Raw genomic sequence first — 27,736 nt, 5'->3', positions numbered from 1 at the left:
GGTTCTAATTATTCATCATTGGTACTCTTCCGGTTCTTAATATAGACCCAATTCTTGAGTTAGTTTTAGTCCTAAATATAAGATTATTTATCATATTTATCAATTTTTCTAAATTACCCTATGAATAGTTCTCAACCATAATCAAGTAGAAGAGGGAGAGGGGTATTAAGAAAAATGATTATGATGTTTAGGAAAAATATGTCACTTTTTTGTAATTAACTAACTTACCTAACTTTCTTAATCTAATCAAATTAGTCAAATGTGTCTCATATTAAGGACCGGAGGAGTATTATATTCCATGATAGGTCTATATCAAGTTTACATGTATGTGTAATTTGCATAAGTTTTACTATCTTTTATCCTTATTATCATTAAATAGTAGTTATAACTAATAGTAGGAATATTTTGGAGAATACAACAATTTGTTATGAATAATTAAGTTAATTAATTTTTAGTTCATTCAAAATAGTTAACTAGCTCTTATATTGAGAACTGAATGTAATACAGTTTTCTGATTCACTGTTCATTCCTAGGATCAGTCGCAGACGAGCAATTCTTGTGGCCACCAATTTGTTTGGTTGGCTGGTCCTCTATTTTGAAGCTTATCCACAAGAAGCACACATGGACAATGTACCTGGTGGGAGAGAGGGCCCAACGAAGATAACCAGCTGGGAAACACTTTCCGATACAATTTTCTCTCGAGCCATTTCCAAAGAGCCCGGCTATAAAGTGAAAACAGCGTGCCTTGCTCCGCGTAGCCAACAAGCGTGCCTTTGCGTTACTAGCATGCAAATATTGTAACAGCTAGTTTAGCATAGGGAAAAATTAATCAGACATTTCATGTCTCGAATATTCAAATAATAATAAAAGCAAAACTTAAATGCACGTGTCACAAAATCAGCTATCCGACTACCTTCCATGTAAAAGTGCGGAACTTCACTTTGCTAGCCAAGGCCCAATAGTTGCCCGAGGGCTTCCAAAACCAGCCCGTGCTCGGGGTTGCCAATGCTGCCAGTCTGCAACCATCAATAATCAAGTTGATCACATAAAGTGAATTAGCACAAAGAATTAAAAAAAATAATCCTAAAATCTAGAATTCAAAGCCAGTCCCCGGGAAACAGCATATCAATAAATCACACCCCAGATGTTCGGGTCGGCAGAACTGGGCCACATCCCCGCGAAGTCAAATGGGTCGGGTTGTGCGAGCGGACACTGCGTTGCAAGCAAAACCCTCGTGAAGCCTAAAACCCCATTCCAGTAAAGAGCAGCTTTCGCCTCCCAGCACTCGAGGCTTTGAATTTTCCCCCTTCTAGGGCTGCTTCTTTAGTTTCATCTCTTCAGCAACGACATCTTCTCTCTCCAATGGCGTCTGTGGCTCTAAGAAATTCTGCTTCCAAACGTCTCTTCCCATTTTCTTCACAAGTCTACTGTTGCTCTCGAGCCCCACTCTTCGCTCATTCCCAGCTTTCTGAGCTGGTCCATGGAAATGAGACAGCCTCTGCTTCCAATCCGTGGTGGAGGTCCATGGCCACTTTCACACGAACGTAAGTTCTGTCTCAATCCGTTTATTACGTTCCGAGCTACTGCTCCTTCTGATCGCGATTTTGATCCCTACGATCGGGTGTCTGTAAACGTGCGCGTCATAGAATTGGACTTTATGAATATATTGGCGGTCGACCTTCTGCTCAACATTCTATGTGCCGGCGTCGTACTGCATTTAGTACTTTTTAGTCTTGTTCACTTGGATTCTTTTCAATCACATTTTACTGTTGAGAGTATTTGTACGATGATTTCCCCCGAAATAACCAAAAGATTCCTGTTCGACGGAGATAAAAATCCTGGCTATGTATTTCTTAGACTGTCATCCCGCCAAATTAAATATTTTTGCTATGACATCGCGCGCGGTAGATTTGTCTGTAAATCAAATGCAGACTCGCTGGTAGCTAGTCATCCAATTCCAATCTAACCAATCAAATCTAAACACAAGCTGAAATCCTTTCCTTAATGAGGTCAGAATTCTTTATTTGAGGTCAGTGATGACATCCTGCATCCTGCACAGTACGCTTGCCTATAAAGAAAATGGCTGTTTCGCGGCTAGTTAATCATCCAATTCCAATACAAAGATTATAATCTAAACTTGAGGTTGAGGTCATGCTACTTTGCTTAATATGTTTCAATTTCGTGAACGGGAGAAGTGTCCAGGTTACATGACGTGATGATTCCCTTTTCCCTTTCCTCCTTCTCACCTGTCGTCTTCACTTGCTGGCAGAAAACCCCATGTTAATGTGGGGACTATTGGGCATGTTGATCACGGGAAGACTACACTCACTGCAGCAATTACCAAGGTTTGTACTTCTATATTTTCCGGATCTCAACCTTACAAATCAATGTTTTGGTACGAGTCAGGAAGCATCCACTCTTGTAGCATCAGGACTTATTCATCTGGCCTTTTTATCAGGTTCTAGCAGAAGAAGGAAAAGCTAAGGCTATAGCGTTTGATGAAATTGATAAGGCTCCTGAAGAGAAAAAGAGAGGAATCACAATTGCAACGGTGGGAACATATATTATTTAATCATTCCGGCAGGCCGTTTTGGTCATGCAATAGTTTACTGCATTTTCTATCACACTATTCTGAGATGATGATAACTCAATTTTCAGGCACATGTTGAGTACGAGACAGCTAAACGACATTATGCACATGTAGACTGCCCTGGACATGCAGACTACGTTAAAGTAAGTTCTAACTTTGGTTCTGCTTCTCTATGATTTGCCTGGCTAACGCTTTAAGGCAACCACGTGGAGAAGTTGTCGCTAGAACATCCTGTTGCTGTGTTGTAGTATCCAGCAAAGTTGTTTTTTCTTTTTTGCATGTTTGCTTTTGTGCAGCCATGAACCGGATTTGAAATTGTATTTTTTGTGTGTGTAGAATATGATTACAGGAGCAGCGCAGATGGATGGGGGTATACTTGTTGTATCTGCCCCTGATGGACCCATGCCTCAAACCAAGGAACACATTCTTCTTGCCCGCCAAGTAGGTAGTCTATTTCCAGTGTGGTTTGCACGCCACCTGAGCATACTTTTAAATCTACAGTTGCCTTAACTTGTAGTTTAATGTACATATACTTTATGCATCATACAGGTCGGTGTGCCATCTCTTGTGTGCTTTTTAAATAAAGTTGATGCTGTTGATGATCCAGAGTTGTTAGAGCTGGTAGAAATGGAGCTTCGTGGTAGGGCATTTCAGGCTTCCTCTTCCCGCCTTCAGAAAGAAAACTAGTTCATGAATTTTTTTTTTCTTAGTTTGTTATGCTAACTTAATGTATTTGGCAGAGCTGCTAAGTTTCTACAAGTTCCCTGGTGATGAAATCCCTATTGTTAGAGGTTCAGCATTGTCTGCCTTACAGGGTACAAATGATGAGATTGGTAGAAAGGCCATTCTGAAATTGATGGATGCTGTGGATGAATATATCCCTGACCCTGTTCGCCAGCTTGACAAGCCTTTCTTAATGCCCATTGAAGATGTGTTCTCTATTCAGGTAAAATGGAGTTTGACTTCTGATTTGAATCTTATTGTAACAGGCGGTATTTGATTACTGTGAATATATGAACGTTATGGTATCCTAGCATTATTGTGCTTCTCCTGTAATATTTTTAAGCGTGTTTTCATGGAATGCTTTAAATTTTTAGATGATCAAGTGTGAAGGTTATTTAATTTCAATCAGATATGATACTCTAAATGACAGAGTGCTGCCACATTTATTTATCTATTTGATATCAGATGCCTGTAAATGCTCACAATCTGCGTCGGTTGCCTCTTTTGTCTTGAAAAAGCACATTTTAAACAAGTGCAGTGATTTCCTGGGATACCATTACCTCATGTTTTTAATTTTTGTTGAAGGGACGCGGAACAGTGGCCACTGGCCGTGTGGAACAAGGGACCATAAAAGTTGGAGAAGAAGTTGAGGTTTTGGGTCTAATGCAGGTGTGTTTTTTTATTTCATTTCCTAGATTTTGTTCTGCCCTCTGATCCTTTTGCCATTTCATTGGTTAAAGTCATAACTCTGAATCTATTTTTCCTTTTTGTTCATGGTCAATAATTAATGAACCCGCTTTATTTTAAATAGTCGATGAATTATTTTCTTATATCAGACAATTTTACGAGCTCCCTTGGCCATTCTGTTGGGTCTTAATACTATGATTTTGTTTGGTAGGGTGGCCCTCTGAAAACAACAGTGACTGGAGTTGAGATGTTTAAGAAGATATTGGATCAAGGACAAGTGAGTGGCTGGTTTCTTTATCCTTAAGAGCTATTGGCACTGCATATATTCCACTAATTTGGAGGTTTTTCTATTTTCTTAGGCTGGTGACAATGTTGGTCTCCTTCTTCGTGGCCTAAAAAGAGAAGACATCCAACGTGGCCAGGTCAGTGACTCCATTCAGCGTTTCCATTTTGTTGGACCTTGTAATGGGATTTAGAACAACCTATTATGTTTGGGAGATTACTTTGCTGACAATTTACTCTTGTTGAAAAAAGGTCATTGCCAAGCCTGGTTCTCTAAAGACATACAAGAAGTTCGAGGCAGAAATTTATGTACTCACAAAGGATGAAGGTGGGCGACACACGGCATTCTTCTCAAACTATAGACCTCAGTTTTACATGAGGACCGCTGATATTACTGGGAAAGTAGAGTTGCCAGAAAATGTTAAGATGGTTATGCCTGGGGATAACGTTACTGCAGTGTTTGAGTTGATTTCACCTGTTCCCCTTGAAGCAGGTCAGTATCACTTGTTTTTCTCTACCTTTTTTTGAACTTTTCAATCTCATCTCTGCTACTGGATTTTCTTTCTGCAAAATCTTGCTTTCTTCTATAAACTGCTGTACTCTGTGTGGTGGAAATGAGGAGGCTTTTACATGTTGCGTTCTGCACCTTTATAGGACAAAGATTTGCTTTGAGAGAAGGAGGCAGAACAGTGGGTGCGGGTGTGGTGTCGAAAGTATTGACCTGAGATGCATGCTTTGTGATTAAGCTGAGTCCTCACATTTTCGAGAGGGTTTCAAAGCCCTGGGACCTGATTATTCTCTTGAAAAAACGCGTCTTGTGGCAATCAATTTAATACGTAGCAGTTGTGTTGGATGGAATTGAGTAAAATTTTAAAGAAGCTCATCTTCACTGTCATTTTTGTAGCGCAGAATTTGTGAAACATACCCTTGGTCATTGCCGACTCTTTGTTTGCCATACACTGAAAATAATTTGTGAATCATCTTGATATGTTAGCTCGCCATGCGCGTTGGCATGGATTTAGGAATGTTCTTTTTAAATAACAAATTCTCCATTCTATTGAAGCTTTAATGTTGATTACTTACATTCATCTCCCAGCCCCCGATGTGATTCGACGAGGGACAATACTATTCTGAGTTTGCATTATAACAGTTACTCTAGTTTGAGACATGATGCGCAGGACTGGGAGCGGTCTCGACTGATTAATATCGCTCTCATCTTTACTTTGACATATGCTCTCTCCAATACTAGTCTGAGTTAGCATTAAGCCTGTTAGTTGATATAAAAACTAGTTTGATTTTTAATTTGTTCTTAAATATAAGATTTAATTTACTTTATTTTTTATATCCATTCATTTTTTCTCGAAGTAGTTTTTATGTTAGTTGCATATGTTAAATGTTTTATCAAATAGTAGTTTTAGTTGATATATTTTATTAGTAAATGTATTTTAAAAAAGACAGTATATATTTATTATAAATAACTTGAATAATCTTTTTAATATACTTAAATTAGTCAATCAAGATAGAAAGTAGAACAACATTTTAATTCACTTTTTTTAAAGATTTTTTTATTATTTTTCAAACTATTTTGATTAACTTGTAAATGGGTATATAATTTAGTATTATATAGAAATATTTTAAGTAGTCATACTACATACATTATAATTAACTATTTTCTTAAAATTTTTAATTTACCTAAGTTAAATAATTTTTATATTAAAAACTGAAGCTACTATCTGCTAGGAGTTGGATGGAGGCTAAATATATCAAGTGACTGATAATTTGGTTGCCTTCTTTATTCTTTCACGTAGGTTAGGATCCTTCCAGTTCTTACATTCTCTCTTGGCTCTTGGCGTGGGTATCGCACGTCCTCTATTTTATTATTCCGCCCTAAGCAATCACTTTAAAATAAGCAATACAAGTTATTTTTTATAACATGCCCCTCCTGTTCTTGAAAAAATTAATTTAAGTTGTATAATTAATTTGTAAATATTAAAAAATTTAATTACTTATAATAAATATAATAGTTTTTGAAAAAAATATAAGTTAAATTTTCTAATCATGTGTTCTTTTTATTATTGATTTGTAATTAAACAGTAATATTTTAAAAATAAGACAAATGGTAAAATTATTTTTAAAATTATAGTTTAGTTTTTATGCAAACACTCTCTTAAAAATAGAGTTAACTAGTAAAAATTAAAGATCCAATCATCCTTATATTTAAGAGGAGATTTCATTATCTGGCCGAAAAATCCCTCGCGAGAATATCTATAAACTCCAGTGGCATGAAAAATAAATTATTTTAAACGAGATACCTATGTTTTGGTAATTTTCACACTTTAACAGACACGTGTCTTGAAAGAAAGAGTCGGCGAAGACGGGCAAATGAGCATGACACAGGGGGTCCGCTTCTCCAATAATTTTAATTCTAATTGGAAGAAAACATATAAAAGCCAGCTTAAGATCGTCCCCTCTCTTTCACCATTGCTCCTTCTCTCTCCTGCCCTCTCTCCCACCTCTCTCACCTGAATCGAAACCCTAGAAATTCATTTTCAGAATTGCCTTAGCCGAACCCTAGATTTGCTCTTCGAGCTTTCACTTTGCCGAGAAAATATTCAGACTTGACTCCGACGTGTTATGAAACTCCATTCTGCGCCTGAATTCGCGTGTAGTAGATCCTAGATAATCCGGACATATAAATTATCCTAACCCTCCCGCTCCGATCGTTTTGTTTGGATAGTTTCCCTAGAAAGGTTGATTTTTGATAATCTATTTATTGTGGCTTGCGCATGGGTAAGGTTCTCCGAGAAACGTCTAAGCCATCCTTAAATTCTTCATCCCCATTCCCATCTTCGGCACCTGCAACAACCTCATCATCATCGATAACCGATACTGTAAGGGGTTCTCACCAGTTTAAGATCTCGGGATATTCCTTATCAAAAGGGATCGGGATCGGCAAATATATACCATCTGACACGTTTTCAGTTGGTGGATATGAGTGGGCGATCTACTTTTACCCGGACGGGAAGAGCGTTGAGGACAGTGCTACTTACGTATCACTATTTATCGCGCTTGCCAGTGAGGGGACGGACGTTAGGGCGCTTTTTGAGCTAACCCTTTTGGACCAGAGCGGGAAGGAGAGACATAAGGTTAATAGTCATTTTGAGAGGACGCTGGAAAGCGGGCCGTACACGCTGAAATACCGTGGCAGCATGTGGTAAGTTGCTTTTATATGATTTCTCTTTCTTTCTTCGTATTTCAAGCAAACTAACATTTCCTCTTTTACTCTTGCCCCTTGATTTTTTGGTTTGGGCGTTCAGTGGATAGTCTGAATTTTGTTCGTTGGAATAAAAAAAATTACTTACTGAAGAAACATATTACAAACTATGAGGGATTGAGTATCGTATTCTATCGCTTTCCAGAAACCTTAAATGACAAGAGGGAGGGGACTGGAAGCAACCAAACAATAGAAGGCATATTATAGGCCTTTTGAGCAAAGTGAATATGTTTTCGATGACCTGTAGGCTGCTTAACTAAGTTCTGAACGTTAACATTACACTTAGAATGCGGTGTGTTGATGAGAAGTTTGAGAAAGCGTTGTGCGAATGGCTTCGGATGGATTCCGATTGCAGTTTAACCGGTGAACCGGACAAGTTGGTGCTATTTAATGGAAATGATTTTGTCGTAATAATGAAGTGGAAACGGAAAGAACTTCTTCCGGGGAGCTGGAGGGCTACCTTTTACAACAATTTGAATATGAATTTAGCTGTAACTTTTTAAGGTTTTTGCACCTAGGGGAGGCAACTGGATTTTTATTATTCCAGTAGGTCTTAAATATAAGGCCTATTTGAGGATTTTGGTTTGGTTCTAAACTTAAGGTCTGAGTATTTTGCCTTGGTCTATGTTTTCTGACCGGGAAGGATTACATGGAGCACTAGCAATAGGCTTTGCAATTTTAGATTTTTTTTTTTTTTTGGGGGGGGGGGGGGGGGGGAAGGAATTAGGAAAGGTGTGTTGGAGGGGTGGGCTGTGTGATTTGAGTAGAGCCGCTCACATGTCATGCAGACATCTTATCTAAGTGAACGGATTTTTTGTGTGTTTCATTTATAGTCCCTAAGATTATTTGTGGGTTTTGAGTCCGCAGACTGCTGTTTCATCTGTGCCACCAATTTTTTTTTGGCACTTTCGTGAGAAGATTTTTCAGTTCATTTTTTTTTGCTTGTACAATTTGTTTTCTATAAGAGGAAAAGCTGAGATGAGAATGTTGAAATAGATGTGTGGTTATACAAGGAAAGACAAGATCCGCAATGAACATATAAGAGGAAAAGTTTTAGTGGCTGCTATTGGTGAGAAAATGGTAGAAAACTGATTGAGATGGTTTGGTCACGTACAAAGAAGGCCTTGGGATGTACCAATAAGAAGAATTGAGCAAACAGTATGGAGTCCTCTAAAAAAAGTAGAGGAAGGCTGAAGACAATGCTTAATGAAGTCATTGAGAGAGATCTTTTAATTAACAATCTATCCAAAGATTTGGCTTTGGATAGGGCTCAATGGTGTCGTGCAATCCATATAGTCGACCCCGCCTAGTGGGATAAGGCTTTGTTGTTGTTGTTGTACAATTTGTTTTCTATCATATAGTTGTTTAGCCTGATTTTTCCCCCTTGGGTTTAGTTGGGCGCATATGGCAGAAAATTCTTATGTGCGGTCTTGCATTATGCTTGGCTAAATATCTACAATATATCTGAAACTACTTGTGATAAGGTAATAGTTGATAAAGGCTAATTGATTTGTCTTGGATGATGCAGGGGTTACAAGCGATTTTTCAAGAGAACAGTACTGGAGACATCAGATTACCTTAAAGATGATTGCCTCTGTGTTACTTGCAGCGTTGGTGTTGTGAGGTCATACACAGAGGGCCCTAAAATCTACTCCATACCTATACCGCAATCTGACATAGGCCAGCAATTTGGGCGGCTTCTTGAAAGTGAAAAAGGAAGTGATGTGAATTTTGAAGTTCATGGTGAAAATTTTGCTGCTCATAAATTGATATTAGCAGCTCGTTCTCCTGTTTTCAGAGCCCAACTTTTTGGTCCTATGAAAGATCAGGACACTCATTGTATAAAAGTTGAAGACATGGAGGCTCCTGTTTTTAAGGTTTGAATGCATGCTACTTGTGTTGCCTCTTCGATTAATGTGGTTTTTATCCGCTATTTAGGGGATGTTTGGATAAACTCAAACTATGGTTTCAAGAATAGCTTTTGGAGAATAACTTTTTGGGATAATAGATTCTGTGAATAGATTTTGAAAGAATAGATTTTGAGAAAGATTTTGAAAAAAGTGATTTTGATAAAGTGAGAATATTTAGATAATTGTTATCAGAATCTTTTTTTTTCATATACAAATTACTAAAAAAGACATAAGCTAATATGATAATTAATAAATGATAGATTTTAATTTATAGTGTTTGAAATAATAAATTATATATGAAAAAATATAATTAATATTATCACTGGTCCTTAGTATAAAAGCTAATTGGGTATTCCATTTGATTTTGAATATAAGATATCAATCTATCTTGTCTCATACATTTATCCATTTTTTTCAAAGTAGTCCTCATGTTAGTTTGCACATGTTAAATGTTACATCAAATAATAATCCTAATGCATATCGTTAATAGGTGTTTTAGAGAATAAAACACATATTTATTATAAATAAATAATTTAATTAATTTTTTTAATATTTACAAATTAGTTTTCTAACTCTTACATTAAAGATCAAAGGTAGTAATTGATATGTGCATATATATTTATATCCCAAACTATGGTTTTATACCTTCAAAAGCAAAAAAAATTTACTTTATGAAAAACCATGGTTTCATACCCAAAACCATGGTTTCCAAATGAAAAGTGATTTGGAAGAAATTATGGTGTTTGGTTACTTTTATACAAACCATGGTTTCAAATTGAAAAGTAATTTTGAAAAAATATAGTGTTCGGATGTGTTTTCTTCAAACCATGATTTTCTCTTCAAAATCATGGTTTGAAGAAAAACCCAAACACCCCCTTAGTTACAAAATTTGGTCATTGTGATCATTTCTATCTATGTTTTTATTCTCTTTTCATAAAAGAAGATTGGTCAGAGATAAAGCGATATAATAAAATATTATTAATTAAATGGGGAGTTGAGGTGGTCCCTTTTGCTGTTTTTGCCTCTTGTTACCGATCATGATCAGTCTTGTGCACATTTCTTGCATTTTTGTTTATGTGTTGTCCTGAGGGTTTAGAAAGAAATTGGTTTCAGTGGTTCTGTCTATCTATATCTGATTTCTGAGAAAGGAACAAAAATGTCATAGGTTCAGATTTTTATTCACAAGAAACGAACTGTTAACATTTTGATTCTTAAAGTTATTGGATTCTGTTTCATCTTCTTTCTTTACAATAGGACATTCAATACTTTTTTCTTATTAGAAAGTGCCAATTAGTAGCTTGATAAATTGAAGTCAAGCAATGTGATTTTGGAATTATTCTTCACTTTCAACCTTTCCATGTTGCTTTATTTTGCAGGCGTTGCTTCATTTTATATACTGGGACTCGCTGCCTGACATGCAAGAGCTTACAGGGTTGAACTCGAAATGGGCAACAACCTTAATGGCTCAACATCTGCTAGCAGCAGCTGATCGGTATGGCCTAGAGAGGCTTAGGTTGATGTGTGAAGCCAATTTGTGTGTAGATGTTGCAATAAATACTGTGGCTACAACTTTAGCGTTAGCAGAGCAGCACCATTGTTTCCAGCTCAAAGCAGTCTGTCTCAAATTTATTGCAACGCCTGAAAATCTCAGAGGTGAGTTTTCCATTTTTGGACTTTAATCTTATTTTGATGAGTGAAGATTTTATGCGAGTGCTGCCTTTCTCTTTTTAAATTTTTGGGTGTGGGGGGGGGGGGTTGTAAATTTGATGTTAGATGATTTATAATTCGGCATGTCATGGTAAAAGAGGTCTGAGTTAAATTTTCCTTGATCGTTGATGGTTATCAATAATATGGCCTGTGGTCTGAAGTTGAACGGTGAGATGCAAACTGATAATGAGAGATGTATTTTGGTCTGATGGATTTTTCCAGTTTATTACACAGTTTAAGAGTTATCAATATCTATCGAATCTGATTCTGTCTAATTGTGTATTATTGGAATGAAAGACAAAAATATGTTGACGAAAGGACGGCTTTCTTTGGATTAAATGAAAATCGGATTCATGTAACAGAAGTTTTCTATTCCTCACCTTGAAAGATATGGGGCCATGAAATAGGACTTGGTGAGATAGATTTGCCTCATTAGATATTTTCCAGGGTTTGGTTTTACTGAGGATGGTGTAATGTTTTGCAATTTGCTAGTTCCAAACACATTTTAATCATCTTTTTCACGAAAGCAATTCTGACGATATGAAAGACGTTTTCGAAATTTTGTTATGTCAGTAAATGGGACCGATTGTAATAAAAATTTTCGGGCGAAGTTTGGTTTTCACAATACAGAATCACCAACTGAAGCGTTTTTCCCTCCTTATCTTCAGCTGTGATGCAGACTGATGGTTTTGAGTACCTGAAGGAAAGCTGCCCATCTGTTCTGACTGAGCTCTTGGAGTACGTGGCTAGATTTACCGAGCAGTCGGACTTCATGTACAAGGATAGGAATGAAGCAATACTCGATGGCAGTGACATAAATGGTAGACGGGTGAAGCAAAGGCTCTAGTCAGAAACTTAACAGCTTTCTGTACACACAACCTTTCCCCTTTTCGTCTCGCAAAATATTAAAATCTTTAGATGGAGATTATATGTCTCATAGTGCTAGATGCAATTGTCAATTCTCTTGTATCCATATCTAAGATAAGTAAAGGTATCATGTTTGGTCGGCCTTTCCATATGGATTTCGATATTTTTTTTTTCCAATTTCCCCTCTCAAGAACTTAACAGGCAAAAAGGTATTGGTAGTTGCTTAATCAGTGTATGCACTCGGGATTTTTAAGTTGTTATTTTCACGCACTCCCTCGTTGTAGAAGTTTGACTACTGATGTTGCTACTGAATTGGGACCAACATGTTTCACTATTTTTATTTTGTTGGAAATATATTTCAGTTATTTTAAATTTAACAATAATGTAGGCCAAAACATTTCACCGTCTGTTTGGTTTGAGTGGCATGTCAGTTGTGTTCTGAATTGCTAGCTTTACGAAAGCCTTTGATGAAAGAGAAAAATGTTTGATGATGTTCAATGGCTACTGCTAATTGCTTCTAAATTTCACCCGTTGCCTCACGAATGAAAAGAAAATAGCGACCAAGGCGAGACCCTGCGATAGCCTTGTAGGGAGGAGGTACTTGCTGGTCAGCAAAAGCAGCCGTCATTTTTGGCCGACAAAAAGCATCCATCGTTTACGCGTTGTCAATGAGTCAAAAATAATGGTTATCTTTTGTTTTGTTTCCTTTTTTTAAAAAAAAAAATACTAGAGAAGAAATAAAGGTTATCACTTGAAAGGAAAATCGCCTCAAAGAAAATTGTTGAATATTTTGAAAGAAGAACACCACGTGGGTCAGGGCCGTTAAATCTTATTTATCAACAAACAAAAATTTAAAAAAAATAAACAACTATTGAGATACGTTGTCATCAACTGAACATATGATTCGTTGGAATTAATGCTATGATGATTGATTAGTTGAAAAGACATATCATGAGGAAGCTGAAGCCTGAAGGCCTCGGCGAAAAGAATGTCATCAGTGGGCACTGGGCAGCTGTGATGGGCCTTCAATAATTGGGCGGCGTGTAAGAATTTGGGGGTTTAATTCAAACTTTAGTCTCTCAAATTTATTTTTATTTTGATTTTGACTTTTCAAGTTTCAAACTATAAATTTTAGTTACTTAAGAGGTAGAATGATTTAAATTTTTATTAAATTATAGAAATTAATGTTATAAATAAAAGGTTAAAATATACATTTGGTTTTTTAATTTTGTGTAAGGTTTTAATTTGGTCTCTTAATTTTAAAAGGTATACTTTTAATCCTTTAATTCTAAAATTATTAGTCTCAAATGATGATTTTTTGTAACAATCATAGTTGTTTTGAATATTAAACTTAATATATTAACATTTAGTACTGTTTTATTAGCATTTAAAAGCTTAATATCATCATTTTTTGTTAAGAGTTTAAAGGTTAGAGGACTAAAAGTTTGCTTTTTAAAGTTAAGGGATCAAAATAAAATCTTGTGTAAAATTAAAAGACTAAAAGTATATTTTATCCTAAATAAAAAGAAACTCAATGGATCAAAATCTATTATTTAAAATTTGAGGGACTAAAAACAAAATGAAGATAAATTTGAGGGATCAAAATTTTATTAACACAAGAATTTATTAAGGAGGTTGAAGATCATGAAGGATTCGTGACTTTGCTCACACCAGAACGTGCAGTGCCACTTGCGTCCTAATCATCCCTCTTCACACTTCACGTGCCACCGGAAAAACCATTCACTTCGCTCCAGACCAACCGCCTTCGCCGGGTTACGAAAAGTAAAGTTACAAAAATATACATCTACCTATTTATTGTTAAAAACTAAAAATATAATTTTTTTCATGATGGGAATAACCGTTTTAGTACAAAATTGAAATAGCAGAAGTAATTGTTGCATTCATAGTACAATCGTTAAATGAAGGCCAAAAAAAAAAATCGCTAAAACTGCTTACCATAATTATCGCATTCTGATATTTGATTACTTACACTATAAAACCGAAGAAAAAAGGACTATTCCGAATCACAACTTTGTATATTTGGGAGTAAAGAGGAGGAGGGTGGACGAAGGGAAATTTTTTTTTTTTTGCCAGCCGAAAAAGGAAGATGTTGATCTGTCAAATAGAATCATGCGAGCCTTGTTAATCCTTGCAGATCCAGAGTGGAATGCAAGCCCAGTCAACATTTTGATGGCGTGGATATTTCAAGAACCAGGTTAGTGCTCCGCACTTTGTTCCGTGGAGGAATAAAATACTGGCAGATTTGTAAAAAATATTGTCAATAAAATATCTGTATTTTTTGGTAATAAATATCTGTATTTTTTCATTTGTTAATTATGCTCTGCCATTTTTTTGGGGCCAGCTATGCTCTGTCAATATATATATATATATATATATATATATATATAATAACATGACGATAAAAATGTCCAACAATAAAGAGGCTTGGCGTCAATAGACAACAGGGCTTTTGGAGAAGAGAGCCTGAAGAGAGGAAATGGGCGCTTCACAATCAGTTTCGGAAAAAAGCATCCATGAATTCACTGTCAAGGTATTCTCGTCTCGAGCCTCAGCCCCTCCAGCTGTATTGATGGATTTATAGGAATTATTGTTCATTTTCTGGGTAAACTCTTCACAGGATGCCAGGGGTAGTGTCGTGGACCTCGGCATGTACAAAGGGAAAGTACTTCTTGTTGTTAACGTCGCTTCCAAATGGTGATTTTCTTTCCCTAATCCATCTCTCCATGCGTCTTTCCATTTTCTTTGCTTTACGACTAAAAATTTTCCCATTCTTATCTCTGTGTTGGCTAACTGAATTCATGGGGTTTTCACCCGAAAATAAACAGTGGATTTACGGATTCCAATTACACTCAGTTAACTGAGCTTTACGGCAGATACAAGGATAAGGGTATGTTTTGTGCCTTTGCGACTACCAATTTATTGTTAACTGAGTTTGAATGATGGGTCGTAAAAGATTTCCTTTTATCGTAGTCGAGAAATTTTTGTTTGGTTGACTCCAGGTCTTGAAATATTGGCATTTCCTTGCAACCAATTCCTGAAGCAAGAGCCTGGGACAAGCCAAGAGGCGCAAGAGTTTGCATGCACAAGATACAAGGCTGAGTATCCTATTTTTGGAAAGGTATTAAGAATGTAGTTTACGTCGGGCGTCTGGATCCTTTACTTAAATCATCGTTAACATCCTTTTTTAATTCATGTTAATTAGGTATTTTTGAGCTTAAGTGGAAATAACTACCATATAGGGTGAAAATAGAAAATACAATTACATCGTAATATCTTGGTCTGGGTTCTGACTGTGTTTTTCAATCGAGTGCTAGATCCAGCTAAATTATTTTCTAACGATTATAATTGACACTTCGATTGTTAGGAATTCATATATTGTACACGGATAAACTGCTGTTCGTAGTTATGAAGTCATTGTCTACGATGTATTAGAATTATAGGAGTCGAGGTTGGTTGTTCCATTAAAACCCACACACACGCTTAGTACCTGTCAAATGTGATGTCTAATTAGTAGAATCTAACCTTTCTATGTCACCCCAACTAGAGGCTAGTTCCTTCCCCAACTTGTCTCTTATTATGACTTGACGGGCAAGGATACGGATATGATTTTATCTTTTAACCAGAAAGGAAACCCAAAAAAAGAAAAAAGAAAAAGAAGATACATAGATGAGTGTGTTGTGCCTTTAGAAGAGAATAGTGAAGGCATACATAGCTCTGGCTTCCTAATTGTGTCCTCCTAGCATTTTATGTTTCCTTAAGTGTGATTCTCTCCTGTTATTTGATGGATGCTGCAAACATTGCAAAACAAAACAAAAAGAACCCAAGGCTGGATTCTAGCACCTATTTGTGACATCATCCATTAACTTCTTATCTAAGCCTTATTGTTTATATTGGCCAGACTTGCCTTCCGTGCAAGTGGCTTGTTTGCAAAGGACATATTGTTGGAATTTATATTGCGTTTGAATGTATTTATCTATTTTTTTCAAATTTTTTATGCATGTTTATTTTTTCCTTTTTCGCAATTTGATTACTGAATGAGTTTTTAAGGGACAGATTGCTTCCCCTGAAGAAAGTGATTCTTTGTCACCAATTTATGATGTGCAAAATGCAAGTGCATTGTTAGATATTCTTTTCCTTTCATGGGGGCTTAGGGAGGGAAGCAAGAATATTGCTGGTTGATAAATTTCCTTAGTGGGTAGATTAATCTTTTGCCTTTTCCCCCTCAATTTAAGAGCATGCTAAAAATGCTGCTTGACTTCTATATAAACACATTTCGGAGCCAACTCTTCATTTTCTGATTAAATAAATCTACTTTTAACATTGATTCAGGCATAAGAAGGTTGCCATGATCTATCTGCTTAACTTGATGCATGCACAGCTAAAGACAGCTGAATGTAGCTAATGGAAATCGAACTTGAACAAAAGGCTTAATTTGCTTCCTGGCATTTTATGTTTCCTAAAGTCCGATTTACTCCTGTTTTATGATAGATGCTGGAACATCACGGAAGGGGGGAAAAAAAAAACCAATAGGCACGATTCTGGCATCAATTTCCAAAATCACCCATTGGACATTTTTTCTAAACATTGAGTATTTTTTTCTAATCAATTTCCTATGCAATTGGATTTGGTTACAAAGGACATTTAGTTGGAGCTTATATTGTATATTTGAAATTGTCTGCATTTTCAAGAAACGATGGTTTGCTTGCCAAATCAGCGTTTGTGTGATTTGCTGAAAAGATTTAGCTAATGTACACCCTATGACGAGAATTAACAACAAAAGGCAAATTGTGAATTTGCTGAAGCTTTTGAATGCGGTTCATTATCTTTCATCTGTGATTTGAACCAAGGGTAAAATAACGAGGCGAAGCTTTGTTTCTAAACACTGAACAAGAAGTAGTATCTTTCCATCTGAATTTTCTTGTAGTTAAGAAATTAAGATATTGATGTTTAAGCATGCTCTGGGCCTCAGAAATGTTTAGTTGGAGTTTAATTCTCCCATTTCCCATCTATGCTAGAGAAGCCATCTGGAAAAACTTGTTTTGAGGTACGAAGCTATAACATGCCCTGCGCATGGATGATTATGTTCGCCTTTTCAGAAAGAATTAATAAACTTGTTCTATTGGTGTGTGATGCGTTTTTTAACATGCCATATGTTGTTTTACTATAGCATTGGTTGACTTGTTCCTTTAAACATGCAGGTGCGTGTCAACGGACCAGATGCCTCTCCGGTGTATAAATTCCTTAAATCAAAGAAAAGTGGATTTCTGGGTTCTAGGATAAAGTGGAATTTCACCAAGTTTTTGGTTGACAAGGAGGGCCATGTGATCCAGCGTTATGGCCCAACCACTCCACCACTGGCATTTGAGGTATTCTTCCTCTTCCCCCCACGCCCCGGGCACTCTTTCATTCTCTATATGTGTTGTGCTAAGATTGGTATGCAAATGCGAATGTGCTGAATCAATGTTCTCTCACAGAATGACGTCAAGAAGGCGTTGGGGGAGGCTTGAGTGAGTCCACAACTACAAATTAGTGACCGCGTTCAAGATGTCTGTAACAAAGCAATGTATATTTGATAGATCTTGTTTCTTCCGCAGATTATTTATTGATATCATACGTCTGTTTGTGTTCGTTGTTTTATCAGAGTTCTGTTTTGGCCTTTGTGATACCAGTTCTTAGTTTGAGAAGTTGAGTTGTGGATAAGTTGACTTGAGTTTGTCATTTGTTCATGTAAACGTCACCGATGTAAAGTGGAAATAGTTTGGCTGTAAAATGCAGTGATAAATTTTGTATTATTATTTTAATTTAATGGTATGGTGTTTATATCCAGTTGAGAATAATCAATATTGACGTTGCATTGAAATCTCCTTTGATTTTTCTTTTTCCCCCCCGTTTGCCGAGGGAGAAATATCCTTGTTTAAGAATGAGACAAAGTTACACAGAAAGCACACTGGAAGAGACGGGAAACAAAAATACAGATGAGCAAGCTAAACTCAGACGTAAACCTGCAGGTTACAGCACTCCCCGATCACGTTCACGTGAAAGGTTCACCTAAAAAAAAAAGAAGAGACTAGGGTGGTGGGGGTCGACTTAACACTGCTGCACCACAAAAATCTTATCCCTTGACTTTGATTTTTACCAGTCATGGGTCAGTTCTGCAGAGACAAAGCTATGAAAGCTTCGTTTACCTCGAGAGACCCACCCAAAAAAAGAAGTCATGAAAGCTCCCTGTTGCAATCTCTAGCTCCAGCTAAACCACAATGGAAGTCAGATGGGCCGAGAACAAAGACCCCGGCTTGCCCTTGTGGTGCGAACAAAACCCATGTTCATAGAGGCGGGTCCCACTATGTCGGCTTATGGAGTCGCACAGAAATGAAAGTGGGGCACAGTCCTTTAACGTGAGAACAACCTCTGTGAACAAAGTCACCAGGAAGTTTCTGAGTAGGAAGGGTTTTGAGGTGGTCTTGACGCGGCCGGCAATGATCAGAGGCCGGCATGTTGAATGGACAGCGACCCCGTTCGGGTTCTGCTTTACAGAGACACAGTGCACGTGACCATGGACTCTCTTGGGGGCACCCTCTGGCCCTTCATCTTCTTGTTCCATTCACTCTTCATGATTGTGGCCTCGTGTGGAAAAGCTCCTCCATTCACCATGACTTGCGCGTGCTCTCTGCTCAATTAATGTAACTATGGATGCATTTATTAAGTTCCAATTATGTGACATTTAATGGTCTTGATTACTTGGAAGGTTGTTGGCCAGACAAAAATACGATCACTCCAAGATTTTTCAAATTCTGTGCCACACGAAATTTCTCATCAAATGTGTCCATGAATAGTCTTGAATGAATGAGCATAGTGTTCCCCCTCCTTTTATTATTAAATGCTACATGGGCTTCTTAATATAAAATCTACTTAGTTAATGCATGGAAGTTAAAAAAACTAGTTAAATGAGTAAATTTTTTTTAAATATCCTTTTAAATCATTTGTATTGAAACTACTTTGATGCAAATTCTCTTGACGTGCAATGAATAAGAATAATGTGAAAAAATAATTGATAAGTATGAGATACAAAGTATATTAAAGCTTTATCTTTAAGATCCAACTTAATCCCAAGTACCTTTTATGTTAGAGATCCCATGGATAGCACAATATAATTGCTTGAAAAACCTAAATTTGTTATAAAAAAAAAAAAAAAAAAGCCTACCAGGTTGACACTGAGCTATTTAAAATCAGGCAAATAAACCCCCAGAAGTCTTTAATTTGCTGGTTTTGATAGATTGCATGATATTTTTCCTGACTCTTCTTAGTTTTTATTATAGGGCTTCATCAATTACTCTTCTAAAATTAAAAAAAAAATTCTATAGCATTAGTTAAATTTTATAACTTTTCATCAAATTATCCTCAGTCAACTGAAATCCGTTATTTAAATTAAAGGTCATAATATAAATATTTAATATAACTATGTAAAAGGTCTTATATTAAAAGATGTAGGGAAGAAGCTAAGAGAAATTATAGTTCCATCAAATATATAAATTTTTTGGCCAACAGTTCAATCACATATTTAAGATACCGGAGATCAGATGCGCATGTCGGGGGAATTGAGTAAATGTCATCTCATAAAGAACGCGGGAAATGGGCAAATATAAGGCGACAAATAGCATCGCATACCTGAGTCAGCTTGTCCAATCCGAATATTGGATGTTTGTCATTGAGGCATAAATCATAAGACGAAGTTGAGCCCCACCTCCCCTTCTCATTAACATTATGTGCCCTCTCACCATTTGCCTCTACCAACAGAGGTTGAGCCTATTTGTTTCTGCATGTGCCTATGAGCCACTCTATAGTTTTCTTTTTCTTTTTTCTTTTTTGTTTTTGAGAAAGCTCAAATTTTCAATAGACAAGGTTTTGGTTTTTGGACTCTCTGAAAGTTGTGTGAATATTATTATCATCAGATAAAAATACGTCAGGATGATCTGATACATGGTAAAAGAGCTAAATCTCCCAGTGAAAATCTTATGGGGTTTGAGAACCATTTTCCGGACAAAACTAGAGACTAGCTAGTATCATAGAGCTTTATCAGAACAACCTCGCTTGATGATCAAAATGTTGTCGAGGAGATTTTTATTTCATGTCATGAAGTTAACTGCTTCAAAAGCTTAGCGGCAGTTTGCACTTTGAACTTTGCAGGGCTGAGAAGGGACATGGCCATCATGTATTGGTTGGGTTTATTACAAGCTAGACCTCACCTTCAAGCCAAAGAAACAGCCCTGTGTTGCAGATAAGGGTGTTCTCTGATAGTGTGTTGATTCAGTGGAATATTAAAGGGAGAAAAAAAAGAAAAGAAAAGGGAAGATAACACGGTTGTTCAAAGGATGCATCCCCCAAAAGGTAAGGGGGATAGTCATGGGGAACAAGGGTGTCCTTCATTTAGTAAAAGTGGATGAGCAGTCTCTCTCAGATGAGTTTTAGCAAAGGAGACAAGGTAATAGGTGTTGCTGTATCATCTTAGGTGGACTCTGGCCCTGTGCAACCATGGGCCATTACATGTCATCCACCACATATTGTTTCTTTCATATCTTTAACCCCTTCACCTTCTATATATATGTCTGGAGTTTGGACCGTTCAGGTCACTAAACACAGCAGCTTCAACTCCAAAGTTCAGACCTCCATTAACTATTTCCAGGAAAGCTTCAAGTGGTTGAGTGGGCGGAGAGAAATCAAATGGCAGCAAGTGTATTCTCAGTGAGGAGTTCAAGTTCAAAGCTTCGGTCACAGTCATGGGAACGCTGTTCGAAGCAGATAAGGCAGCAGAGAACTCGCCTTTACATTATCTGGAGATGTACTGTGTTGCTTTTATGCTGGCATGACTGATCTTATATCTATCACACCTTCCTCCACCTTTCTTTCTGGTGATGACTGATGGGTGATCACTTACCATGCCCTTGAGCTTATAAGCTTTTGGGAAATGGTGGGGTGAGTGTAAACTGTAAAGCAAGTTTGAACTAGCTATTCTATGTTCAGATGTAAAAAGAACTAGATGAAGAAGCCGTCTGCTACATGTGTGTAAACAGCAAATTAGCGTGAAGATGGAGTTAGAAACAACGCGCCATATTCTCTTAGTTTCATCAATAGTAGTTTTCTTTTCTTTTCTTTTCTTTTTTTTCCCCTTCAAATTTTATTAACGCCTGCTTTTTCACAAAGCTCAGTCTTTACACTCAGCTTTATGCTAAAACAAAGCTAACATGAAGCTAAGGAACTATGTCAGAATAAGGCAGTCTTGTAGATTATATCATCATATATAACTCCTAAATTTTGCTCGGCCGGGTTTTGGACCCAAAAAGGAAAAAAACGGCTACTTGTTGCCTTGTTCAGAAAGTTATTGTTCTAATCTACCATCATTAACACTCTTATCTGCAACTATCTGATGGAAACAAGCAGCTAATATATAATACTGCAACTCATAATTGAAAACCCTGGGTTGGAATCACGGGACTGCAGCCGCTATCAACACTAGAACTCTATGGATCACAGTTGATTGTTTTGGCTAGTTACAAAGTTTTGTTTAGTCGTGATGACTGATCTTTTCATCATGAAGGAAGGTGGCTGGGTTGATGGGAAATTTCTGGATTTGGGTCTTGGACAGTGCGAAGAGGGGAGGAGGAAGTTTTAGAGTTATGAGAACCAAAGACGGGTTCGTAGGGTGGTGTATAGATGGATTTGAGTCATATTCCAAAGAGAGCGCAATGCCTTTATTTTGTCTTTTCATCTCGCATCTCATTTTCATCTATCCAGTTCTCGGAATATGTCACCATGCTACACTAAGATGGCATGAATATGTGTTGAAAATAGATATTTTTCCCCTGGGTTTTATATATGTCAATTGTCAAGCTTGTGGACATAGGGGAATTCAAGGAAGAAGGAAGTTGCAGATTTTTTTTGTTACTACCTTCGGTCTTAATTATAAGACTTTATCTGTAAATTATAAATAAAATCTTATAATTAAAAGTAGAGGTAGTATTATCTATTAATTTTCTAATATTGTCTTTTCGGAAAAATTTAGAAGAAAAAACTTCTCCTAAAAATAAAACAAAATAAAAGAAACCAAAACTATATATGCCTCCCGGGTCTTTGAGCTCAGGCCCGGCCCAAATATAGCATTTAAAAGGGAAATTAAGAATTTGCACGCGCTATGAATGGGCTTCTACTAGGGTCTAACAATTCTTCTTTTTTATCCAAATAAAATAAATAAAATTTCAATAAGGTGACAGGAAAAATAGAATGTTCAAAGCCCAGACAACATGAAAATCTAACCCTGAGGCCTGAACTACATAAAGAAAAAATTATAAAGCAGTGGACCATAAAAATCCGAAAAATATGCTGTGGGTGGCACGCACACGGCTTCAAGTGGGCGAAACCCCCAGCATGAATTCAAAGTACTATAACGCTTCATTTTAATGATTCCTTTTACAGAATCAGGAAGGTGGTGGAAACACAAAACCAAACATCTTCCTCTCTGCCCTCCAATCACGAATCAAGCAACATCATTACATTCAATTTCAACCAGCAAATATCACCAATTCCGATTTGAATTCCTTCAATGGAAGGATATTCGTCATTAGATTCTCATATAATATTGTTATAATCTAATAGTTTTGAGAGGGGAGTTCCAAAAAAAAAAAATTTAAATAAAAAATGAAAAAGTCTTCCTATCATGACGATTAAATCATAATCTCATGGTTGATAATTTTAACTGAGACTCAATTGAAAAAGTTCAAGAGATGGAGCATATAAGAACTAAAATCCAAAATGGACCCTCCGGAGCCGAACTAATCTATCCAAATCCAGCGGTTGGTGAACGAACGAAGCGCGGAAAGGGTCCAAAGTCCAATCACCGATGGAAGGATCTGGGCCGTTTATTGGGCTACGTGGATTGATCTGATGCGTTGAATCACGAACGGCTGCAATTGGAGCTGGCAAAATGTGTTGAGAATTCGAACGCGTTCTGCACATAAAGTGTGGTGTTTATTTTGTTCTGCATCGCTATCGACGATGCCTAAACTTCCTTGGATTTTAGGAATTCAGTTCTGAATCTTTCAACCATCAATTGGAAGCCGCGTCAGAGGCCAGGCTTTGTGACTCTATGGGATATTTGCATCATCTTTCTCTTTCAGAAGCCTACCATTCTCACAAACAACACAGGTGTCTTCTCTGCAAAGGGAACATTATTATGAAACACGTCACCAGTTGTGCTTCATAACGTAATGTATATGACAAAGCAAACTCGTCATGCTGTTTCAAGCACACAGTGGTCCAACAATAAATCTCATTCCGCATTATTGAGGCAAGTAGGCAACACGGTCCCCATCATTTCTCGAGAACAACACGAAATTCAGGGACAAGAATGAAACATTAGCCCTGGCTGGGACAGAAAGGAATGGGAGCGATTTCTGACTTACGGCTTCTGCTACTATTCATTTTTTATTCATTAGACTGTTCATTTTAATTTTGAGCTTGTTGAATCTCCTTTCCAAGAAAATAGGACGTTTTCCCGAGATCTTTCAACTTTTGATTCAAGCCTTCAAGTTTTTAATTGACCTAAAATTGCTTCCTCTCCTCAACATACACGAAGTTATCATAAGTTCAGAATTTGATTGGCCGACAGAGTTGATTCCCTTGGGGTTTTGTTAAAGCCTAATCCAAACCAATGCTCATCATTCCTGATCTACAAGTTAATATTGCTCCTAGCTCCTCCCTTCAGTTCCATTGTTAATCCTCCAGAAAAATTAATGCACATCCCTGCTTATTAAATTTTTCCATTCTGGGTGAAAAAGTCTGTAAACCTAAAAAAAACTACAATATACCCAGTGAAAAGTCCTGAATTCGTTTTTTGATACTGCAAAGAAAAAAAATTGTCATTCAGAAAACCGTAGACTTTCTCCTGCTTTCTTTCTTCTCGTTCCTTTGAGATGTTAAGCTCCAACAATCAACGTCACCTCGCCGCTAATTAAGACCGCCCACCTCTCTGTGTTGAAGACCAGAACAGAAAGTGAACCTTCCAAATGACAACTAGCGCGGCAAAAGGAAAATAAATGCCAGGAAATCTTAGGTATGTCGACGTCGATATTGCTATTGTGAAGATATAGAAACAAAAGTTCTTTTCTTCTTCCCAAGAGAACATAATCCAATGCCATAAAACATTTGTGTGAACAGAAAACGAAGAAGACGTTTCTCCTTTGCAGTAACATTTTGTTTTATATATCTCAGCAACTAAAAGAGGAATAAAAAGAATTGACCTATGCTAGGGAATTATAATATAAACATTCCTTAGTTATACTTGCAATGCAAGAATTCTAATATAAACACATTAACATGCCTTTTCTTTTATTCTCTCGCTCTCTTTAATCTCTCCTTTCAATAGGTGTCACGCTGCATAACTTCTACCGTATGTGGTTGGCATTTGCCCCACGCTCTTGACCAGCGTGTGAATAAATGATGAAAACGTCTCCTGCGGTTCAGGAACAGGGTAGTTGATGCAAAGTGCAAACCCCATCAAGAATAGTTCTGCACTTCACCTAAAAAATCATCACACAAATTGGATGATCCATGGTAGAACAAACCCATCCTCTTGGAAGTTCCATTTGTAAGTCCTATGTCATGGACTTCGTAAGTATTTAAGCGGGTTTAAGGAGGCCATATATATGAACTGTAAACATTAAAACTCTTTCCTGAATCTGACGCATTAGCGTGAGAGAGAGAGAGAGAGAGATTTGAGATGGAGAGAGTGAAGGTGATAAATTTAATAGCGATCGTAGGAGTGGCATCGCTGGCATTAGTGTCGAAGATGGAGAGCCTGCATATCGGGGCACCAGCAGAGCCTAGGCCGCTTTGCGCATCTCAATTTGCACTTGCAAACTATGCTTGTGCAAGGCTTCCTTTCACTCCAGGAACGCCGCCGTCTCCTCCCCCCTCCCCGGACGACGGCCATAGCCATCGACAACGACACGGACACAGACACAGAAACGGACACGGACATGGACACAGACACCGTCATCACACTAGTCAGGAGGAGGATTGTTGCAGGTGGGTTAAGGAAGTGGATAGCCAGTGTGTGTGTGAGGTTTTACTTCGCTTGCCTCCCTTCCTTGTCAGGCCTCTTCATCAGTACACAGTCACCGTTGGAGATTTCTGTAATGCTACTTATTCCTGCGGGGGACCCATTTGATCACGTCTCTTAACCACCATGAAAAGTAGCCTAATGTTGTGTTCGATTAATAAGTTTTAATTTACGCTCATCTTTCTAATTAATTCCTTGTACTTATATATCTCTGGTTGTTTAGCTTCTGTGCGGTCACTCCTATTTCCTCTAAGGTTGAGACTATGGTTTGTTTGATTATCCACTCAACTCTTAGGAAGGTTAAAAATCAAATAAAGTGGTGTGAGCTTTTCACATGATGATCAGATTTACCAAAATTTGTGTTTAACACGAAAGAGTAAACAAAATTACATAAATGAAGTTTCTGGGGTACTCCTTCCTGATGAGTCCATGTGATGTACCTGATTTCTGCCATAGAAGCTTAGCTTGGATGGTGAAAATGAAACAATTTATGAGGTGATGTTAAGAATTCAAATTATCTCGATGTAAGAAAGAAGGCTAAAGTTAATAAATAAACAAATAAATTCCATCTTTATCATGTAAATCTACAGGAGTAGAGATTACATTGCTCTATGTTTTAGTTATGATAAACTTTAAGAACATACAAGCATTTGATTTGCATGATCAGGCAAAATGCACCGTTTATAATTTTTAAATATTGCGATTGTCTATAAATAATATATATATATATATATATATATATATGTTCTTTAGTGGAAAACACCGCAACAATTTTTTTGTTGCATGAGAGTGTCAAATATGCTTGTCGTCCTTTGACTATTTGACTGCAAAGTTTTTTACACCATAACATCAAATAACATACTTACAAATTTTACAGAAAGTACTTATTTCAGATTTTTGCAAATACACATCTTTTTTATCGTTTCAAATTCGCTAAGTAGCAATTTTGTTCTGGATTTTTTTTTTCGCTCAATACAATTGATATCCTTAACTTTTGATTGACGCAATATTCTCCTTAAAAATTTTTAAAATGGTACAATATGGGCCGATGGTAACATTTTAGTAATGTTGACGGTTAGCTGATGAATAATTTTGAGGGTCAATAATGAAAAATTTTGCCTCAAAAGATCGTTTAAATGAGTTGGTATCATAAGCTTTCAATTTATACAATCTTTTTAGGTTATTGTCGTTGAAATTAAAAAAAAAAAATCCGACTTTTGTGAAAATCCAAATCAAAAAAATCTGAATTGAATTATAGTTGGGTTAAGGTGCGCCCAGCACCCCAAACTATTTTTCCAGATGCTCCCAGTGTTCTAAAGTAATTTTTGATGCATCCAATATCCCGAACTGATTAAAACAACTCATCCATATGCCGAGCTAACAGAAAAATTAAGTTTGACCGTTACCTTGCTGACTCAGCCGAAGGTTGACCGAAAAATCCTACGTGGCGGACACGGAGGCGTGTGATGTGTATTATTTTGATAGGTTAAGATGCGCCCAGCGCCTCAAACTATTTTTTCAGGTGCTCCTAGTATCCTGAAGTAATTTTTGGTGCATCCAGTGTCCCAAACTAATTAAAACGGTGCGTCCACATCCTGGGCTAACAGAAGAGCCTCGTTTGACCATTACCTTACTAACTCAGCTGAAGGGTAACTGAAAAATCTTACATGGCGGACACGCAGGCATCTGATATGTATTATTTTTGACTGAAAATTCAATTTATTTCCTCCTCTTCTAACATTTATCTTCTGCCAGTTTTTAAACTAAAAAAAAAGAGACCACCGATCTACCCTCTTAAATCTTTGTACATGTATCACCTATTCAATCACATTCTTGTCTTTAACATTTTATCCCATTTCTTCCACTACTCCTATTTGAAACCGCAATTGCCATCACAGCACACTTCCGTCTCTGTCTCTGTCAACTTCTCATCCATCAGGTCTTGGACCGATACGGGAATCCAATATAACAAAATGGGTCCAAAATCCAGCAAAAACACAAAGCGCATTGATGCAATATATTCTTTTTTTTTTTTTTGCCAAGATGCAATATATTCATTCAAAAAAGTGTTGTTCTCCTTGGACCATTTGCATAGTTACTCGCACTGGTAAAAACAATTTACTTATCATTCGTTTTTCCTATGATGATACTCCTCCAATCCTTAATATAAGATCTATTTAACTAATTTGATTATATTAAAGAAGTTAGGTAAGTTAATTAATTATAAGAAAAGTGATATATTTTTTCTAAAACAACATAGTCATTTTTCTTAATACCTCATCTCCCTCTTCTACTTGATTATGATTGAAAGAGTATCCATAGGGGTAATTTAGAGAAAATTGATAAATATAAGAAATGGGTCTTATATTTATAACCAAAACCAACTCAAGAATTGGGTTCCATATTAAAGAGCGAAGGAGTAAATTATAATTCAGCGTTTACAAAAATAGGCGCGTGGTTGACGTAATAGAAACATGGTTAGGTTCAAATGCGCGCGCGCGTGTTTTTACAGAAGAACCAAGTAGAATCACGGACGGAATTTAATGCGGAAGAATGTGTCATTG

General features: G+C 36.9%; 4 protein-coding genes across 4 annotated transcripts; all 4 read left to right on the top strand.

Annotated features, from left to right (window-relative positions):
• The first annotated feature begins 1,262 nt into the window (after positions 1-1,262).
• LOC114759184 (elongation factor Tu, mitochondrial) lies at positions 1,263-5,364 on the top strand. Its single transcript, XM_028948298.1, has 12 exons — positions 1,263-1,544; positions 2,270-2,345; positions 2,459-2,551; positions 2,659-2,733; positions 2,927-3,031; positions 3,140-3,230; positions 3,331-3,536; positions 3,899-3,982; positions 4,212-4,277; positions 4,360-4,422; positions 4,535-4,775; positions 4,937-5,364. The coding sequence occupies exons 1-12, from the start codon at positions 1,363-1,365 to the stop codon at positions 5,005-5,007; spliced, it is 1,353 nt and encodes a 450-aa protein (XP_028804131.1). The 5' UTR covers positions 1,263-1,362; the 3' UTR covers positions 5,008-5,364.
• A 1,406-nt stretch (positions 5,365-6,770) lies between these two features.
• LOC114759251 (BTB/POZ and MATH domain-containing protein 2) lies at positions 6,771-12,362 on the top strand. Its single transcript, XM_028948396.1, has 4 exons — positions 6,771-7,496; positions 9,085-9,433; positions 10,843-11,119; positions 11,842-12,362. Exons 1-4 carry the CDS (start codon positions 7,069-7,071, stop codon positions 12,018-12,020), a joined length of 1,233 nt encoding a protein of 410 aa, XP_028804229.1. The 5' UTR covers positions 6,771-7,068; the 3' UTR covers positions 12,021-12,362.
• Positions 12,363-14,427: 2,065 nt separating this feature from the next.
• Positions 14,428-17,902, top strand: LOC114759259 (probable glutathione peroxidase 5). Its single transcript, XM_028948413.1, has 6 exons — positions 14,428-14,591; positions 14,679-14,755; positions 14,887-14,948; positions 15,061-15,179; positions 17,260-17,427; positions 17,536-17,902. Exons 1-6 carry the CDS (start codon positions 14,538-14,540, stop codon positions 17,566-17,568), a joined length of 513 nt encoding a protein of 170 aa, XP_028804246.1. The 5' UTR covers positions 14,428-14,537; the 3' UTR covers positions 17,569-17,902.
• A 6,928-nt stretch (positions 17,903-24,830) lies between these two features.
• On the top strand, positions 24,831-25,280 carry LOC114759228 (selenoprotein Pa-like). The gene has a single exon (XM_028948358.1). It carries the CDS (start codon positions 24,831-24,833, stop codon positions 25,278-25,280), a length of 450 nt encoding a protein of 149 aa, XP_028804191.1.
• The last annotated feature ends 2,456 nt before the right edge of the window (positions 25,281-27,736 follow it).

Source organism: Neltuma alba, unplaced genomic scaffold (assembly GCF_004799145.2).
Source record: "Neltuma alba isolate B1F8T4 unplaced genomic scaffold, ASM479914v2 tig00010802_pilon, whole genome shotgun sequence".
Lineage (NCBI taxonomy): Eukaryota > Viridiplantae > Streptophyta > Magnoliopsida > Fabales > Fabaceae > Neltuma > Neltuma alba.
The sequence above is the reverse complement of the archived record's forward strand: the minus strand, read 5'-3'. Positions and strand labels throughout refer to the sequence as shown.

Bases quoted from the DNA above. Each gene is read 5' to 3' on its own strand.
- LOC114759184 (XM_028948298.1), top strand. From the start codon at position 1,363: ATGGCGTCTGTGGCTCTAAGAAATTCTGCTTCCAAACGTCTCTTCCCA. The intron at 3,032-3,139 runs GTAGGTAGTCTA...TGCATCATACAG, and splicing joins ACATTCTTCTTGCCCGCCAA to GTCGGTGTGCCATCTCTTGT. The intron at 3,983-4,211 runs GTGTGTTTTTTT...TTTGTTTGGTAG, and splicing joins AGGTTTTGGGTCTAATGCAG to GGTGGCCCTCTGAAAACAAC.
- LOC114759251 (XM_028948396.1), top strand. From the start codon at position 7,069: ATGGGTAAGGTTCTCCGAGAAACGTCTAAGCCATCCTTAAATTCTTCA. The intron at 7,497-9,084 runs GTAAGTTGCTTT...TGGATGATGCAG, and splicing joins AAATACCGTGGCAGCATGTG to GGGTTACAAGCGATTTTTCA. The intron at 9,434-10,842 runs GTTTGAATGCAT...TTTATTTTGCAG, and splicing joins TGGAGGCTCCTGTTTTTAAG to GCGTTGCTTCATTTTATATA.
- LOC114759259 (XM_028948413.1), top strand. From the start codon at position 14,538: ATGGGCGCTTCACAATCAGTTTCGGAAAAAAGCATCCATGAATTCACT. The intron at 14,592-14,678 runs GTATTCTCGTCT...AACTCTTCACAG, and splicing joins TCCATGAATTCACTGTCAAG to GATGCCAGGGGTAGTGTCGT. The intron at 14,756-14,886 runs GTGATTTTCTTT...GAAAATAAACAG, and splicing joins GTTAACGTCGCTTCCAAATG to TGGATTTACGGATTCCAATT.
- LOC114759228 (XM_028948358.1), top strand. From the start codon at position 24,831: ATGGAGAGAGTGAAGGTGATAAATTTAATAGCGATCGTAGGAGTGGCA.